Source organism: Nothobranchius furzeri, chromosome 10 (assembly GCF_043380555.1).
Source record: "Nothobranchius furzeri strain GRZ-AD chromosome 10, NfurGRZ-RIMD1, whole genome shotgun sequence".
Lineage (NCBI taxonomy): Eukaryota > Metazoa > Chordata > Actinopteri > Cyprinodontiformes > Nothobranchiidae > Nothobranchius > Nothobranchius furzeri.
In genome coordinates this window covers 49207660-49222691 of record NC_091750.1, presented here as the reverse complement: position 1 = coordinate 49222691, position 15032 = coordinate 49207660, and the positions used below count along the sequence as shown (strand labels likewise).

General features: G+C 41.5%; 2 protein-coding genes across 3 annotated transcripts; both read left to right on the top strand.

The window, feature by feature from the left end:
- The first annotated feature begins 2730 nt into the window (after nucleotides 1–2730).
- Nucleotides 2731–7426, top strand: gjb1a (gap junction protein beta 1a). Of its 2 annotated transcripts, none has more exons than XM_015961045.3 (2): nucleotides 2731–2871; nucleotides 6551–7426. In XM_015961045.3, exon 2 carries the CDS (start codon nucleotides 6565–6567, stop codon nucleotides 7285–7287), a length of 723 nt encoding a protein of 240 aa, XP_015816531.1. In that variant the 5' UTR covers nucleotides 2731–2871; nucleotides 6551–6564; the 3' UTR covers nucleotides 7288–7426. The 2 variants fall into 2 exon arrangements, with proteins under 2 accessions (XP_015816531.1, XP_015816530.1); XM_015961044.3 differs by lacking the exon at nucleotides 2731–2871 and adding an exon at nucleotides 3242–3395.
- Nucleotides 7427–8930: 1504 nt separating this feature from the next.
- gja2 (gap junction protein, alpha 2) lies at nucleotides 8931–13099 on the top strand. The gene is made up of 2 exons (XM_015961043.3): nucleotides 8931–9127; nucleotides 11772–13099. The coding sequence occupies exon 2, from the start codon at nucleotides 11824–11826 to the stop codon at nucleotides 12883–12885; it is 1062 nt and encodes a 353-aa protein (XP_015816529.3). The 5' UTR covers nucleotides 8931–9127; nucleotides 11772–11823; the 3' UTR covers nucleotides 12886–13099.
- Nucleotides 13100–15032: the final 1933 nt, after the last annotated feature.

Genomic DNA, 15032 nt, shown 5'->3' with positions numbered 1-15032 from the left:
AATGGAATGACACCAACTGGCCATCGACGCCAATCTTTTCCACACCCAACAGGTTCTTAAAGGGACCGCTACCTTCTATCTATCTATCTATCTATCTATATCTATCTATCTATCTATCTATCTATCTATCTATCTATCTATCTATCTATCTATCTATCTATCTATCTATCTATCTATCTATCTATCTATCTATCTATCTATCTATCTATCTATCTATCTATCTGTCTATCTGTCTGTCTGTCTGTCTGTCTGTCTGTCTGTCTGTCTGTCTGTCTGTCTGTCTGTCTGTCTGTCTGTCTGTCTGTCGATTTAAATAAATAAAATTCGAGTAAAGTTCAATCAAATTTTCTGTGTCAGATTACCTGCAAAAATACAAAATGCTGTTTCTGACTGACGATTTCTTAACTGAAGAAAAACATCTTCCCAAAACGACCTAGCCCTGTTCACCCCATCATGAACTAACTGTGATAAACCAAATTATTTGGAAAGCTGAGATGAGTTTCACCAGCCACACTCAGACTTGATTACTAGACCTGTCGAAGAAATGGCGTCAACAGAACCAATTTCACAACATGACGTGGACCAAACAATCTCAAAAAGCAATACAGCATGCCTGTGTTACAGAGAAATTCAAAAACGAAATAACCCATAATCTTAAGCTCTGTAGATCGCATTTTGTTCACTTTAAGGTCAAAGTTCGTGGTGCAACAACAAAAAAGTGACCATAGCAGCAGAAATAGCCTCCACTGGAGGGTCAGAAGGTCAAAACCTTTGCTGATTATAAAGGACACAAAGCTCCGTCTCACATTTACAAACAAAAACATCTTGATGACCCCCAAAACATTTTGGAGCAAAATGGAATTGTTTGAAGGTGTGCATCATGTTCCAGCTGGTGTAAACCTAAAACTGCATTTCAGTAAAACAGCATACTAACAGTGAAACACGGTGGTGGTGGTGTGGTGGTGTGGGGCTGCTTTTCTGCTTCAGGACCTGGATGACTTGCTGTAACTGATTCAATCATGATTTCTACTCTCTACCAGACAACTATTTGACCTTAAATAGGCAGTTCATCCAGGAAATCCCTCCAATGTGTCTGAATACAAACATAGTCGGTGTAGTTTTATATCACTTCTGTTAATGCTGCAAACTGATATATTTCCTCTGTGCTACTTTTAATAGCAGAACTATTAACTAAACTCAGTGCACTGTTTAGCAGATTCAATTGGAGCGTTTGCTTTGTAAAGTGCCTTGTTGTGAATTTGTGCAATACAAATTAACTGACTTAAATGATATTCGATCTTATCCCATATTTTATTAAAATGGATATACAGAGTTTTACCTGAAAATGACAACATTAATTTAAGTTAAGAACCTAAATAGTTTCTCTCTGTAATTAATGCTGCAGTTACATTTTGGAAACTCCAGATGACATCAGTCAGACATAAACTGCGGGCAAGAGACAGCTTCGAAACACCAATTAAAGTGGTTGTTTTTGTACAATCAGCATTCATATGTTTGATTGGTGGATGTGGTCAAGACTCTTTGATCTTTGGGACCAGAAACTTTCAAAGTGCCTGGAAAAACCATTTAGAATGAAAATAAACCTCAATCTAAGTTTATAGTAGGAAATACTGTGTAATAACACCCAGAAAACAGAACAGACAACACTAATTTTATCGCATGTTGTAAAAAAACATTTGAATTAACTGAAATAATGCACTTCTCCTTTTCCTTTTTAAGGATGCAATGAGGTTAGTTTCATAGAGGATGTAAAGTGCTGTGATGCTTCTGATTGTTTGTGACATAATAAAAACATTTTATAAGGATCTCTGCATTATGAATTATTGCCACATGTTCAACAAGGTTTTACAAACTTATTCATAATAATGAGTTCATGCTCAGTAATCTAAGGGTTTTAAATAATTATTGAATTAACTATTTGTGTTTCTAATAAACACTGATTGCCTTTTAACATTTTGAGGATGGTATTTTTCTATAATGAAAAGTAATTCAGGAACACAGAGATTCACTTATGATGCTTTCATCCAATTTAGTGATTTAAAACGTGTTTAAAATGCTAAATATATGATGAATGTAAAAAAGAAACAAAGTTATTTAAAAATCAGAAGTGCATGTGTGTGGACTTAACCAGATATCCTGTAAAATTAGAATATTAAACCCTGATTTATGAATCTTTATAATTCAATAAAATCTATCAATGTATTATTTAGCGTACTGTATTTTAAATACGTTTGCATAGCTTGTTTGTCAGTCAGTCACCATGAAAAGATAAATACATTGTATTCAGGGCTAAATTGAGCAGCCTTATAATCTTTCTTTATTTTTGAACAAAAGAGATTATTCAGTTGACTAGACCAGCATCTAATCCCAGTTAGTGGTAATTCAGTTCCAGGTCTCAGTGAGGAATAAAGATCTTTACTGACTTGTTGAGACAGAGATGAAGTATTCATCAGGAACATGGTTGAGACAGAAAACACAGATAACAACAGATAATTATAATAATATAAAATAAAATCAGCCTTTGTCCTCTTATCTTTAGATTTTATGGCCCTTTCTTTGTTTTGGACCTTTGATGTTTTGCTCTATATTGCGTCAAGACCGTCCTCCACTTCCTGTGTGCAACACAACTCTGAAGCTGTTTGTTTTGTCCTCATAAATGGACCCATTGTATGCAGATTCCTCTCCTCACAGAGGCATATGACCTGGTCAGTGCAGGGCAGTGGCTTGTGTGTGGGGAATCATTAGCAATGCAAAGTCATGGTGCGCTGATACTCTTGTTCACGGTCACAGATTAAAAAATCTGTTAACGCTAATGTTCTGGATGTACTCCATAGAAAACCACAGCTGACGGTAAGGTCTTCTCATTTCTCCTGTTGGCCGACAGATTAGGTGGTTTCTGATTGGCTGTTTGAGTGTGTTTGGTTGGTTTAATCTGTGTGTTGAAATTGGAAACACAATTTAATCTCCTTTATCTCCACGTCACAGCATGCCAGCAGAAAAACGTGACACTTGGAGACAAAGATGACTATTCTTTTGTTTTTTTACCATAAAATTCTTAACCAGTTTGATGTGTGAGGTTCAGTTAAGAACAGATGAATTATTTTATTATGGAGCATAACGGGGTTTCCTGCAAACAAGAGATGAATATTATCATCAAACTGGCTTCAGATGCCCACTGTCCGTGCTGCGCCAGGACCACGGCTGAGTCACGTGACCCAGACCTCAGAGCTGCAGCCTTAAACGTCCTGCAGCAGCGCGGGAGGGTCAGAGAGGTCTCTCTGCTCCTCAGGATCCACATTCATGCCAAACCAGCAGCAGGTCCACTTCATCCTCACCGCTGCCTCCTATGCCTCTTACACCTCCAGCTGAGCCCGGTAACCACTTTACTGCTAGACTAGATGTGTCTACCTGATGGGGGTCAAAGGTCAATCAGGAGGGGTTGGATGAAAGAAAATAAGTGAAACTCTATGCATTTTAAATCTAAATTTGGATCTTTAAATCTCAAATCTAATGTCAAGTAGTCAAATTATATTTTTATCTGTAAGAGTTTTAACCCACTTGATCTGTAACGGTGTTAATTAAGCTGTAAATGATCATAAATGTATTTATTAAAGAACATTTTAGAATAAATTTATTTTTGACAGTTCAAAATTTCTGAACTTGTCATAAAAAAACTAAATACTGGACGAGTGAGAACTGGATACCACTTTGTAGATTCAGCTCAACTTTACCTTCATCATCATGATGTTATACTTACTCCTCTATAAATCTAATAGGCTTTGAATTTTAATCTAACTCAGTTATAGAAATAAAAGGGCCATTATTAACGAGAAATCCTCAAATATTTAACGTAAAACAAAATGTCTACAGGGAGACGGTAATACAAAGTGTTATAAGTAGATGTTTGTGATATGAAAACATGTATTTTTATAAAAAGTAAGTGAATATTTTCACTTTTTAATACGTTTTTTAGGAATTCTGCTAAACTGGCTAAAACAAGTGTCGGTGCGTAGTTTGTAAAAATCTACATTAAAAGGAGAAATAAACAGATATTCCATGTAGTCTTTATCTTGTTTATAACATCATGATTTATATTTTTAGTTTTAATTGAAGTGTAACTGAGCAGCTGTTTGTTTAAATTTTATCTCAGTCTCTACATTTTAAATGTCCTTCAGACTCTATTTGTATTTATTTTTGTGAAACAATCAGTGATTAACAGTTTATTGTTCTAATTTACGGCCGACCTTTTACACTTTTTGTTGTCTTTGATGCATTTAATCATTTAGACTGTTAAACTGTTTTCTCATAAATACTTGAGATTTACTTAAAATAAAAAATAAGATGTGTAATGATGAAAGTAAACTTGGACACACAACTCCAATCTGCAAAATTCTCCGCAGAGGAACAGGGTTGTGGATTTATTTGTATTTTTTATGATTTAGCAGCGCTCAGTGAGCCGTTAAAAGTTATTTGTTATCATGAAGCTGCCCTGACAGAAGCTGCATGAACCAAAGTAAATTGTTGTTTTTCCCACAGTTGTTAATCTGGCATGTAATCTGTGAGCTGTAATAGAGAATAAGTGAGACAGAATGATGGTAATAAATTACTTGGAATATTCACTGATGTGCCGCCCATCCTAAAGGGTGAGGACAGACCCAGAAGCTCACAGCCAGGGCTTTTGAGGGACTTAAACCCTGGTCACCCTAAAAAATCTTGGTTCTTGTTGCTTCCTGCGCCCAAACGCAGAGGACGCCTGAAACCTGGATCACGAGGACAGCTGGTGCCACAGGCTAAACCTGATAATAATAATAATAATAACAATGCATCAAATTTATATAGCGCTTGTTTAGGACACTCAAAGACGCTTTCATGCACTCTCACATTCACACACTGCTAGTGATGGTAAGCTACTTTGTAGCCACAGCCGCCCTGGGGCGGTCTGACAGAGGCGAGGCTGCCATTTGGCGCCGTCGGCCCCTCTGACCACCACTAACACACCAAAACGGTCTTATTTACCAGCTGAAGAGACAAAGAAGGAATTGTGAACACTTGTAGTTTTCTGTGAATAAAAATGTGTGTTATATTAAAAAATACATAATTTAATGATTACTTTCATCACATGAGAATTTACTATGTTTTCTCTGTTTTTTAGTGTAAGATTATTAGAAAAATATGTACAATAAGTTGTTTATTTGAAGGTGAGGAACACCTGTTTAATCTATTCATTTGCAGTGGTCTCTAATAGGAATGTAAGTCGTACTCTAGGGGGCAAAATACAGCAGTGCACCATTTCCAGGAACTAGAAGTGACCCGCATCACAGCTGAGCTTCAGACGTCAGGTTTTGGAGTCTTTTTCTGATATTTGGACATCTCGCCTTGGATTGGCTAACAGCAGCACGACTCTACCACTGACTTGCAACGTTGATGTTTTTATCTCCACAAATAACCCAAGCCTGGAGGAGCTCTGCCATGTAGTGGAGTTGCTGATGTGGGGTGATGGTGGTACAGAAGTTAAGTGCTCGTCCCGTAATCGGAAGGTTGCAGGTTCAAGCCCCGCTCAGTTTGTCGCTGTCATTGTGTCCTTGCCCCCCCCCCCCCCCCCCCCCCGGTGGTGGTCGGAGGGATCGGTGGCGCCAGTGCCTGGAAGCTTCCCCTCTGTCAGTGCGTCCCAGGGCAGCTGTGGCTACATCGTAGCGCATCCCCACCAGTGTGTGAAGGTGTGTGTGAATGGGCGAATGACTGATTGTGTTGTAAAGCGCCTTGGGGGTGTTTCCGGACTCTAGAAGGCGCTGTATCAAATACAGTCATTTACCATGCTAACGGTTAGCTTCTAGCCGCAACGTTCTCTGCTGTTCCTTGGATGCTAAAACAACAACAATCTTCCCCGGCCGTCGTGAGTCAACATGTATAAATCCATCAATGTTAAGTGACAGTGTGACGTAGATCTGTCAGACTTTTCCAACCCTAGAGTTTCACCGTTTATTTTCTATCAGAAGCTAATGCAGGAGATAGGTGTAGGAGACTATTTTCATGTTTAGCCTGCATCAAAAACTCAGAGTGACAGATTATAATCAGAAATAAGGTTTTAAAACGATTATTTTCAGGGCTCCACACCTTTAAAAAATACAAAAAAAAAGTTAATGATAACGACCTGCACTTGTATAGCACCTTTCAGAGTCAGAGAACACCAAAGCGCTTTACGCTACAGTGTATCATTCACCCATTTACACACACACATCCACACACTGTTGGGAATGGGCTACAATGTAGCCACAGCTGCCCTGGGGCGCACTGACAGAGGTGAGGCTGCCGAGCACAGGCGCCACTGATCCCTCCGACCACCAGCAATGGGTTAAGTGTCTTACCCAGGAACACAACAGCAGAATTCTCTGTCTTGAGCTGGGATCGAACCTGCAACCTTCCGATTATGGGACAACCCACCCAACCTCCAGAGCTACTGCTGCCCTAAACGCCCTTATTTACTAGGTGTTTCAAAACGTTGACCACTTTATGTTTACATTTTCTGCAGACCCGGAACCAAAGATGAACTGGGCATCATTTTATGCTGTCATCAGTGGCGTGAACCGACACTCCACCGGCATCGGTCGCATCTGGCTCTCTGTCCTGTTTATTTTCCGTATCCTAGTCCTGGTGGTTGCAGCCGAGAGCGTATGGGGAGACGAGAAGTCCGGCTTCACCTGCAACACGCAGCAGCCAGGATGCAACAGCGTCTGCTATGATCACTTCTTCCCCATCTCCCACATCCGCCTCTGGGCGCTCCAGCTCATCCTGGTGTCCACTCCTGCTCTGCTGGTGGCCATGCACGTGGCACACCGCCGACATGTCGACAAGAGGATCTACAAACTGTCAGGGCGGACCAATCCCAAAGACCTGGAGCAGATAAAGACCCAGAAGATGAAAATCACAGGGGCCCTGTGGTGGACATACGTCATCAGCCTGTTGTTCCGTATTATCTTTGAGGTCACGTTTATGTATGTGTTTTACATGATTTACCCTGGTTATAAAATGATCCGGCTGGTGAAGTGTGACTCGTACCCGTGTCCCAACACAGTGGACTGTTTTGTGTCGAGGCCCACGGAGAAGACGGTCTTCACCGTGTTCATGCTGGCCGTGTCAGGGGTTTGTATTCTGCTCAACATCGCAGAAGTGGTGTTCTTGGTGGGGAAGGCCTGTGGTAAACATCTGCACAATGCTGGAGACTCCTCTATAGGAGCTTGGATCCAACAGAAGCTTCGCTTTTTCTAACAAAATCCACATAATTTATTCTAAGGCAAAAAGGGACGGAAAAGTGAGATTTCCCAAAACGCCTCAAACCATTCAGGCAAACAAAATCTAAATGTGTGAGTCAGAAAGTGTAGGACAATGTAAGACAACACAAAAAATGAGGGAAATTGTGAACTAATTGAGACACTTGGTGGATAGCAACAGTTGCATCGTATTCCTCACACGACACATTTATGAAACTTGTCACAAAAGTGTCTCCGACTGCAGTCACTAACGGTCTAGGCTCTGAGAGATACTGGCTTGACGTTCATTAAAATTAGGAGGCTTTATCTTCCACATGAGATGTTCAGAATCAAAACAAAGAACACAGCAGCACTGTGGTCCTGTGGAAAATGTTAATTTTAGGTGTTTAAATATCAAAGGTGTTCCTGTAGTCTAATACCTCCCCTGTTTTATGATTTAAACCTATTTTATTTATGATCTTCTAGAGGAAATTGGTTTTGGACTCAGAGCTGTCCCAGTAGCTGGACTGGACTTTCTCAGGGGTGAACCTGCACCTGGGATCCTGCCTCTGGTGAGGGAAACCCTGGCCTCTACTGCTTTTGTGGTGCCTTGTTGATAGTAAAAAAAAATATATATATATTTTTTGTTAACTGGATGCTTTTAGATGCAAGGGAACTAAATAAGCAGAAAAATACTTGAACTGCAAACTTTTTGCCGAGTATTCAACATGTTAAGGTGTTGGTTGTGAGTCCACTGTCTATGCAACAAAATTAACTTAACCAAAGTCTGTTATTCCCGTGTTTTTGAAATGTTACTTTACAGAATAAAAACAAGTTAACAGAGGTGTGTGTGTGTGTGTGTGTGTGTGTGTGCGTGTGTGTGTGTGTGCGTGTGTGTGTGTGTGCGTGCGTGCGTGCGTGTGTGAGCTGTAGTACCACAAACGGCCAGCAGAAGTCATCTGAAATCAACGGAGCCCCTGTGTGTCTCCTTTCAGCTCAGCTGTGTGACTGAGAGATAAACCAAGTGGAGTTAAACCAAACGTCTTCACCTCACATCTCGTTACACCTTCTCCACACCCAGGCACCCTCGTGCTGTCGCTGCTGAGGAAACACCTCGGGGTGGTGAGGTTCTCATAATTGCCTGAGTGCAGAGTTTGGAGGTTATCAATAGACACTCTATTTAAGGGGGTCGGTGACTGACTCTGTGGACAGCTGAACCTGCTGAGGAATGCTTCTATTTTTAAGGAACACACCAAAAAAGACACCGTGTTTGAGGTTCAAAATGGTGGAACCCAAACTCCTGCAAAATGTAGTTCTAGAGATGATCGTGATTAAATGTCATGGGATTTGTAGATGACTTCCACACAGATGTCTGATACAGAGACGGAAAATTTGATGCTTCCACACTGCTGAAGACTAAAATCATTGTTTTCATAAAAACAGTCTGGTGCCGTGTGTCGCTTAATTCTTTTTAACACATTCAAAGTCCTCTTTGTTATCTAAAGTGCTTAGATGAGGATGCACCAATGAATCTGCCTCAAAGTCAGGGGTCAACACCAGAGAGGGAGCCACTCCCTGCTCCGTGACTTATATTTAGAGCTCACAGACACGTCAGACAAGTCTCCATCCTTACTGGACTCCTCAGCTGCCACTCATATCAGAAGAAACACCTCTTCAGAGAGGGGCTTGAGGCTTTTCTAAAGATTGGAAAGTTTTCATGTGCTCACACGGACACAGGGTTTAGCTATGGCTAGGGCGGAGGGAATGGAACATGATGGTAGAGTCTTCTGTGAAAGAAACTGGGAGAAGTTCATCTTGGATGTGTGAGAAGATCTGCTCTCTGTGAGGTGAACGAACAGGTAGATCTTTTCTGTGGAGATGATTGTTGAAAATCTGCTCATCGGGTGACAATTTTACGCATCAGCAGTAAAATTGAAACGCCCGCTTTTAACTGCATGGGAGAATAATTGTGAAAGGTGAAAATTAAGAACTGCATTGTTTATTTCTAAAAGTTTACGTTTGTGGAAACTGTCTTCCTCTCCTATTTAAAGCAGATTCTCAGGTAGTCAACAGCGTTTCCTGATCCTCTACTTTCAAATGACAAGTGTAACTATTTATAAATGAGTTTGTGGAGACTGTTGGAAACGGTGTCACAAGATCTAGGCTGAGGCCACTAGGTTCCACCAAGGCGGCTTCAGGGCTACTCTTCACACACAGTCAGCTATGTCCTGACTTTCCCATCAGCACACACGGGAAAGAACACAACCTCCAGGAAAACAGACAGTGCATTCGGCAGGAATCAATTGGCATGTCATCTTGAACCACAGTAGCTAAAACAATTTCATAAGCATAAATAAATGACATTTATGTATGCGTGGAGTTCTGAGCTGACGTCAGTTTGGCTGAAGATAAATCATCTAGAAAAAGTAGATTAAATGATTAAAACATTTTAGAAATAAGTGTTTTAACTGTGAAGGTTCAATATGTTTTCTATGGGTACCAATGTTAATCTGAGCCATATTATTGTTATGTTATTACATCGTTGTCTTCCTCCGCTTATCCGGGTCCGGGTCGCGGGGGCAGCATCCCAACTAGGGAGCTCCAGACCATCCTCTCCCCAGCCACCTCCACCAGTTCCTCCAGCAGGACCCCATGGCGTTCCCGGACCAGACTGGAGATGTAACCTCTCCAACGTGTCCTGGGTCGACCCGGGGGCCTCCTGCCAGCAGGACATGGCCGAAACACCTCCCCGGGGAGGCGTCCAGGAGGCATCCTGACCAGATGCCCAAACCACCTCAACTGACTCCTTTCGATCCGGAGGAACAGCGGTTCTACTCCGAGTCCCTCCCGAATGTCCGAGCTCCTCACCCTATCTCTAAGGCTGAGCCCGGCCACCCTACGGAGGAAACTCATTTCAGCCGCTTGTATTTGTGATCTCGTTCTTTCGGTCATTACCCAAAGCTCATGACCATAGGTGAGGATTGGGACGTAGATCGACCGGTACATCGAGAGCCTGGCTTTCTTGCTCAGCTCCCTCTTCACCACGACAGATCGGCTCTGCGTCCGCATCACTGCAGATGCTGAACCAATCCGCCTGTCGATCTCCCGATCCCTCCTGCCTTCACTCGTGAACAAGACCCCGAGATACTTAAACTCCTCCACTTGAGGTAGGACAGGGCTGTGCTGTGGAACAGTGGTTAGAGCTGTTGCCTTGCAGCAAGAAGGTCCTGGGTTCACTTCCCGGCCTGGGATCTTTCTGCATGGAGTTTGCATGTTCTCCCTGTGCATGTGTGGGTTCTCTCCGGGTACTCTGGCTTCCTCGCACAGTCCAAAAAACATGAGTGTTAGGTTAATTGGTCTGTCTAAATTGTCCTTAGGTGTGTGTGTGCATGATTGTTAATCCTCTGTGTTGCCCTGCGATGGACTGGCTCTCTGTCCAGGGTGTACCCCGCCTGATTGCCCATTGACCGCTGGAGATAGCCCCCCACCCCACCCCCACCCCCCCGCAACCCCACATGGACAAAGCGGGTCCGATCAAGCAAATACAGACTTTCTTGAAATAAAGAACTTAAGTACGGCTATCTGCTCATATCTCAAGTCCAAATTGTCTAAAGTTGATGCCAAAGCCATTTCAGACTAGTTCTTGAGCCAACGTCATCTTTGTAGTTTTTCTCCATCACAGTTCTGGTGGTAAGTCTGCCCAATGTCTCTGTAAAAACATAAAGCTCTGTGATTGGCCCCACCTAAAATTGTTTGAGCTGATGGTAGACCTGTTGAGGCACCAAGGGAGCATAGTTAGACTAACCTGTAGAGCAGAATCTTCTTCTACTGCTCCAGTTTGCCTAGATTTTTAGGCTCATAGTTTAGACCTTCTGTAAAGTAATCCATGTGGAGAGCTCTTTGACAACCTCAAGTATAAGAAATAAAGATTATTTCTGACTGGAAGCTAATGCTTGTCAGAGTGATGTTAGGACTTTAATACATCTTAAAATCAACTTTAAACAGCAACTCAAGCAAATGTTATATTATCCACCTTTACATTGCCAAATGACTTACATTTCACACAACTCTCACATTATTGTATTCGCAAATGTATAGCTAAAGTAGCTAGCTGCAGAACTTCCTGTGCAGCCTTAGGCACTTCCAGCATTAATATTAAAATGTTTCCATCAGCATAATCATGTAATGTGCATGTAGAATGATTTTAATACTATTATTCATTTGAATTTTAGTTGTTTTGAGATGGAATCAATCCATGTTGGTCACACTGTTCCAATTCAAACAAGTCCTTAGCTTGTTAGCGCAATCAGAGCTAATCTCCATTTCTTCCATCACAGAGTGTTCAATGAGCTACGGCGTTCCACACAACATCTTCAAAAGAGCTCAACTCTATTCACAGATGAAAACTAGCATGGGGCTGTTTTCTTTGGTCTAATTTTACAGCTTTATTTACAGTGTTTATTTAATCCAAGTTAAAACAGTGTCTTTCTTCTTTTTTTTCAGGCTCATTTCCTGGTTTTCCAGCTTCTGTTGAAAGGTTAGGTTGTGAAGCATTATGGGAGACTGGAACTCACTGGGGAAGCTGCTGGAGAGCGCCCAGGAACACTCTACCGTGGTGGGCAAGGTTTGGCTAACAGTGCTGTTTATCTTCCGTATTTTGGTTCTGGGAACGGCCGCAGAGAAAGTTTGGGGAGACGAACAGTCCGGCTTCACGTGTGACACCAAACAACCTGGTTGTCAAAATGTTTGTTACGATAAAACCTTCCCCATTTCTCACATCCGCTTCTGGGTGATGCAGATCATCTTTGTCTCCACGCCCACTCTTATTTATCTGGGACATGTCATCCATCTGGTCCGCATGGAGGAAAAGGAGAAGCAGAAGCTCAAGGAGCTTACAAACGAAAACCAACAACAATTTCTCAACAACAAGCCCCCTAAGCCCTCAGTGAAAGATAACCAGGGCCATGTGCGTTTGCAAGGTGCACTTCTGCGAACGTACGTCTTTAACATAATTTTCAAGACTCTGTTTGAAGTTGCTTTCATTGTGGCTCAGTACTTCCTGTACGGGTTTGAGCTGAAGGCCATGTACACCTGCGACCGCTGGCCTTGCCCAAACACGGTGAATTGCTACATCTCCCGACCCACGGAGAAGACAATCTTTATACTTTTCATGCTTGCAGTTGCTTGTGTATCGCTGCTGCTCAATCTGGTGGAAATGTACCATCTAGGTTTCAAAAAGTGCCACCAGGGTCTTCGCTACAGACGATCAAAGGCTGCCCGTGAAGGTCCCAAGGCGCTGAATGAGGCGATCACACCCTTTGCTCCAAACTACACCTACTTTACAGGCCACTCCGCTGTGCCTGAGCCTTTCCCTGCAGACTCAAAGTACAGCATGACAGAGCCAAACTCTGCCTACAGCCCCTACAACAGTAAGGCCGTTCACAAACAAAACAGAGACAACATGGCTGTGGAAAGAAAAGGCAAAGTAGAAGAAGACGACACAGAGAAAACTAAAGTGTCCGGTCCGATCTGTGACACCCCTGCTGAAAATCAGCGCAGAAACAGTCAGTCGAGCAAGCACAACAACAAAAGCAGGCTGGACGACCTGAAGATCTGAAGACTTTTAATATAGGGCTCACCAATTACAGCCCTCGAAGGCTACCGTCCTAAGAAATGTACCCATTTGTTTGCTCCATAAAACCTTGTGATCTTATTAAATGTGCAGGATGGTCATCCTCGAGGACTGGAGTGGGTGATAGCTGCTTTATTGTAACTGCAGGAATAACATCTATACATCTAAAACATCTATTTGAATGTAAGAGACAAAACTGCATAGACAATGAAAACGAGTCAGTAGCACAAGAATGTTGAATGAGAACCTTCACCGTAGTAGAAACTGTTTTTGAGAATCAGGAAGTTGAGTTGAGTAGGAAGACAGCGTGTGTTATTGGATGTTATTATAGAGGTGTCAAAAGTATTATATTCATTGCTCAGGTGGAAGTATAGATACTAGGCAGGGTTTAAAAAAACATCTGTAGAAGATGATGAGTAAATCTAAGCTTTTTACTTGAGTAAAAGTTAAAAAAATGTACTGGTTTCAAAACTACTTCAAGTATGAAAGTATAATTAAGCCACGCCACAACTATACATCTCAAGGTATTAATGACTATAATGTAGGGCTGCATGATATTAGGAAAACCTGCGATATGCAATAACATTGATTAATATTGCGATGACAATATTACTTGCGATAAATAAAAACTTAACTCAGGAACAAAAATAATAAAAAACAATTGACAAAAACTCGTAAAAATGAGAAAAGCAAAAGATGTGAGGAAAGGGAAAAAGAAAATGAACAAGAAAAGGATCAGTGGATACCAGGAAAAGCAGAATCAGCAGAAAGAGCAGAGCAAAGCTAACTCCGATGTTCGCTAACCATCAAAATTAAGTGCCGTCCGTCTCGGGGGCGGGCATCTAACCAATGAAAACCCACCCAATTGGCCAAATGGGTGAGGAGCTTTATTTGATTTCTTTAAAAATGTCATGCTTCCATTTGATTGACAGAATGCATTATGTGTAGCAAACATTTGAGCTGACCATTCATCACGATATTTATCTGTTCTTTGCGATATGCATGTTGCGCATGCTGTTATCGCGATAACAATATATTTGCGATATATTGTGCAGCCCTACTGTAATGTTATATAAAATTTTAATGTTGATTAATTAGGATACATAGAGTATCTGCCCATGGATGTCTAAACACAGGATACAATGGTTCTGTCAAAATGAATGAATGGATGAACAAGTGAATGAACAAGAAAGTGAATGAATGAATGAATGAATGAATGAATGAATGAATGAATGAATGAATGAATGAATGTCCTGGTTGGACTGTGACATGATTTGTGTCATGCAAAATGTGCAATGGATTACGTACAAACAATAGGGTGTTTTAATGGTTGATTAAAATATCATCCAATCGTTTCTACTAAAGTAATGTAACAAAGTATTTGTACTTCATTACTTGACATGTTTGAAGTAGTTACACAGCATCTAACCAGCTCAGTGGCCTAGTGGTACAGTGTCTACCCTGGGATTGGGAGATCGGAGTTCAAATCCTGGACAGGTCACACCAAAGACTTCATAAAATGAGACACAATGCCTCCCTGTTTGACACTCAGCTTTAAGGGGTTGGATTGGGGGTTAAACCATCAAATAGTTCCTGAGTGCAGCTGCAGCTCACCGCTCCCCAAGGGGGTTGGGTCAAATACAGAGAATAATTTTCACCACACCGGTGTGTGTGACAACTGTCCCCTTTGTCTTTCCTGTACTCAACCGAATACAACCAGATGTGTCTTCAACAATTGTTTTTTTAACCTTCCCAACCACAAATCTGAGGTTGGTAAGGTCTCTACCATGAGTGACCTGGTTCAATTATTCATTTATAAAAACCCATGTCTCTGTATCAGTTAGTGGGATTTCATATCTTCATCCATAGTTAATCTAAAGACATCCTGGACATGTGTAAGCTTCATGCAGGCTTCAGAAAGAGCAGCCTTAATAACTATAATTCCAAATTTATTAAGACTCATTGAGTTTAACTGGAAAATTATCTGAAGCACTGTCGATTTCATTCAGAAGACACATTTAATGTGACTTAAAGTCTTAAATATAAATGAGCTTAAGCTTTTTCTGTTGCTATTGTTTACAGATATTTGACTTAACCTAAAGGAAGGCAAACTCTGGCATTAAAGTGCTGCC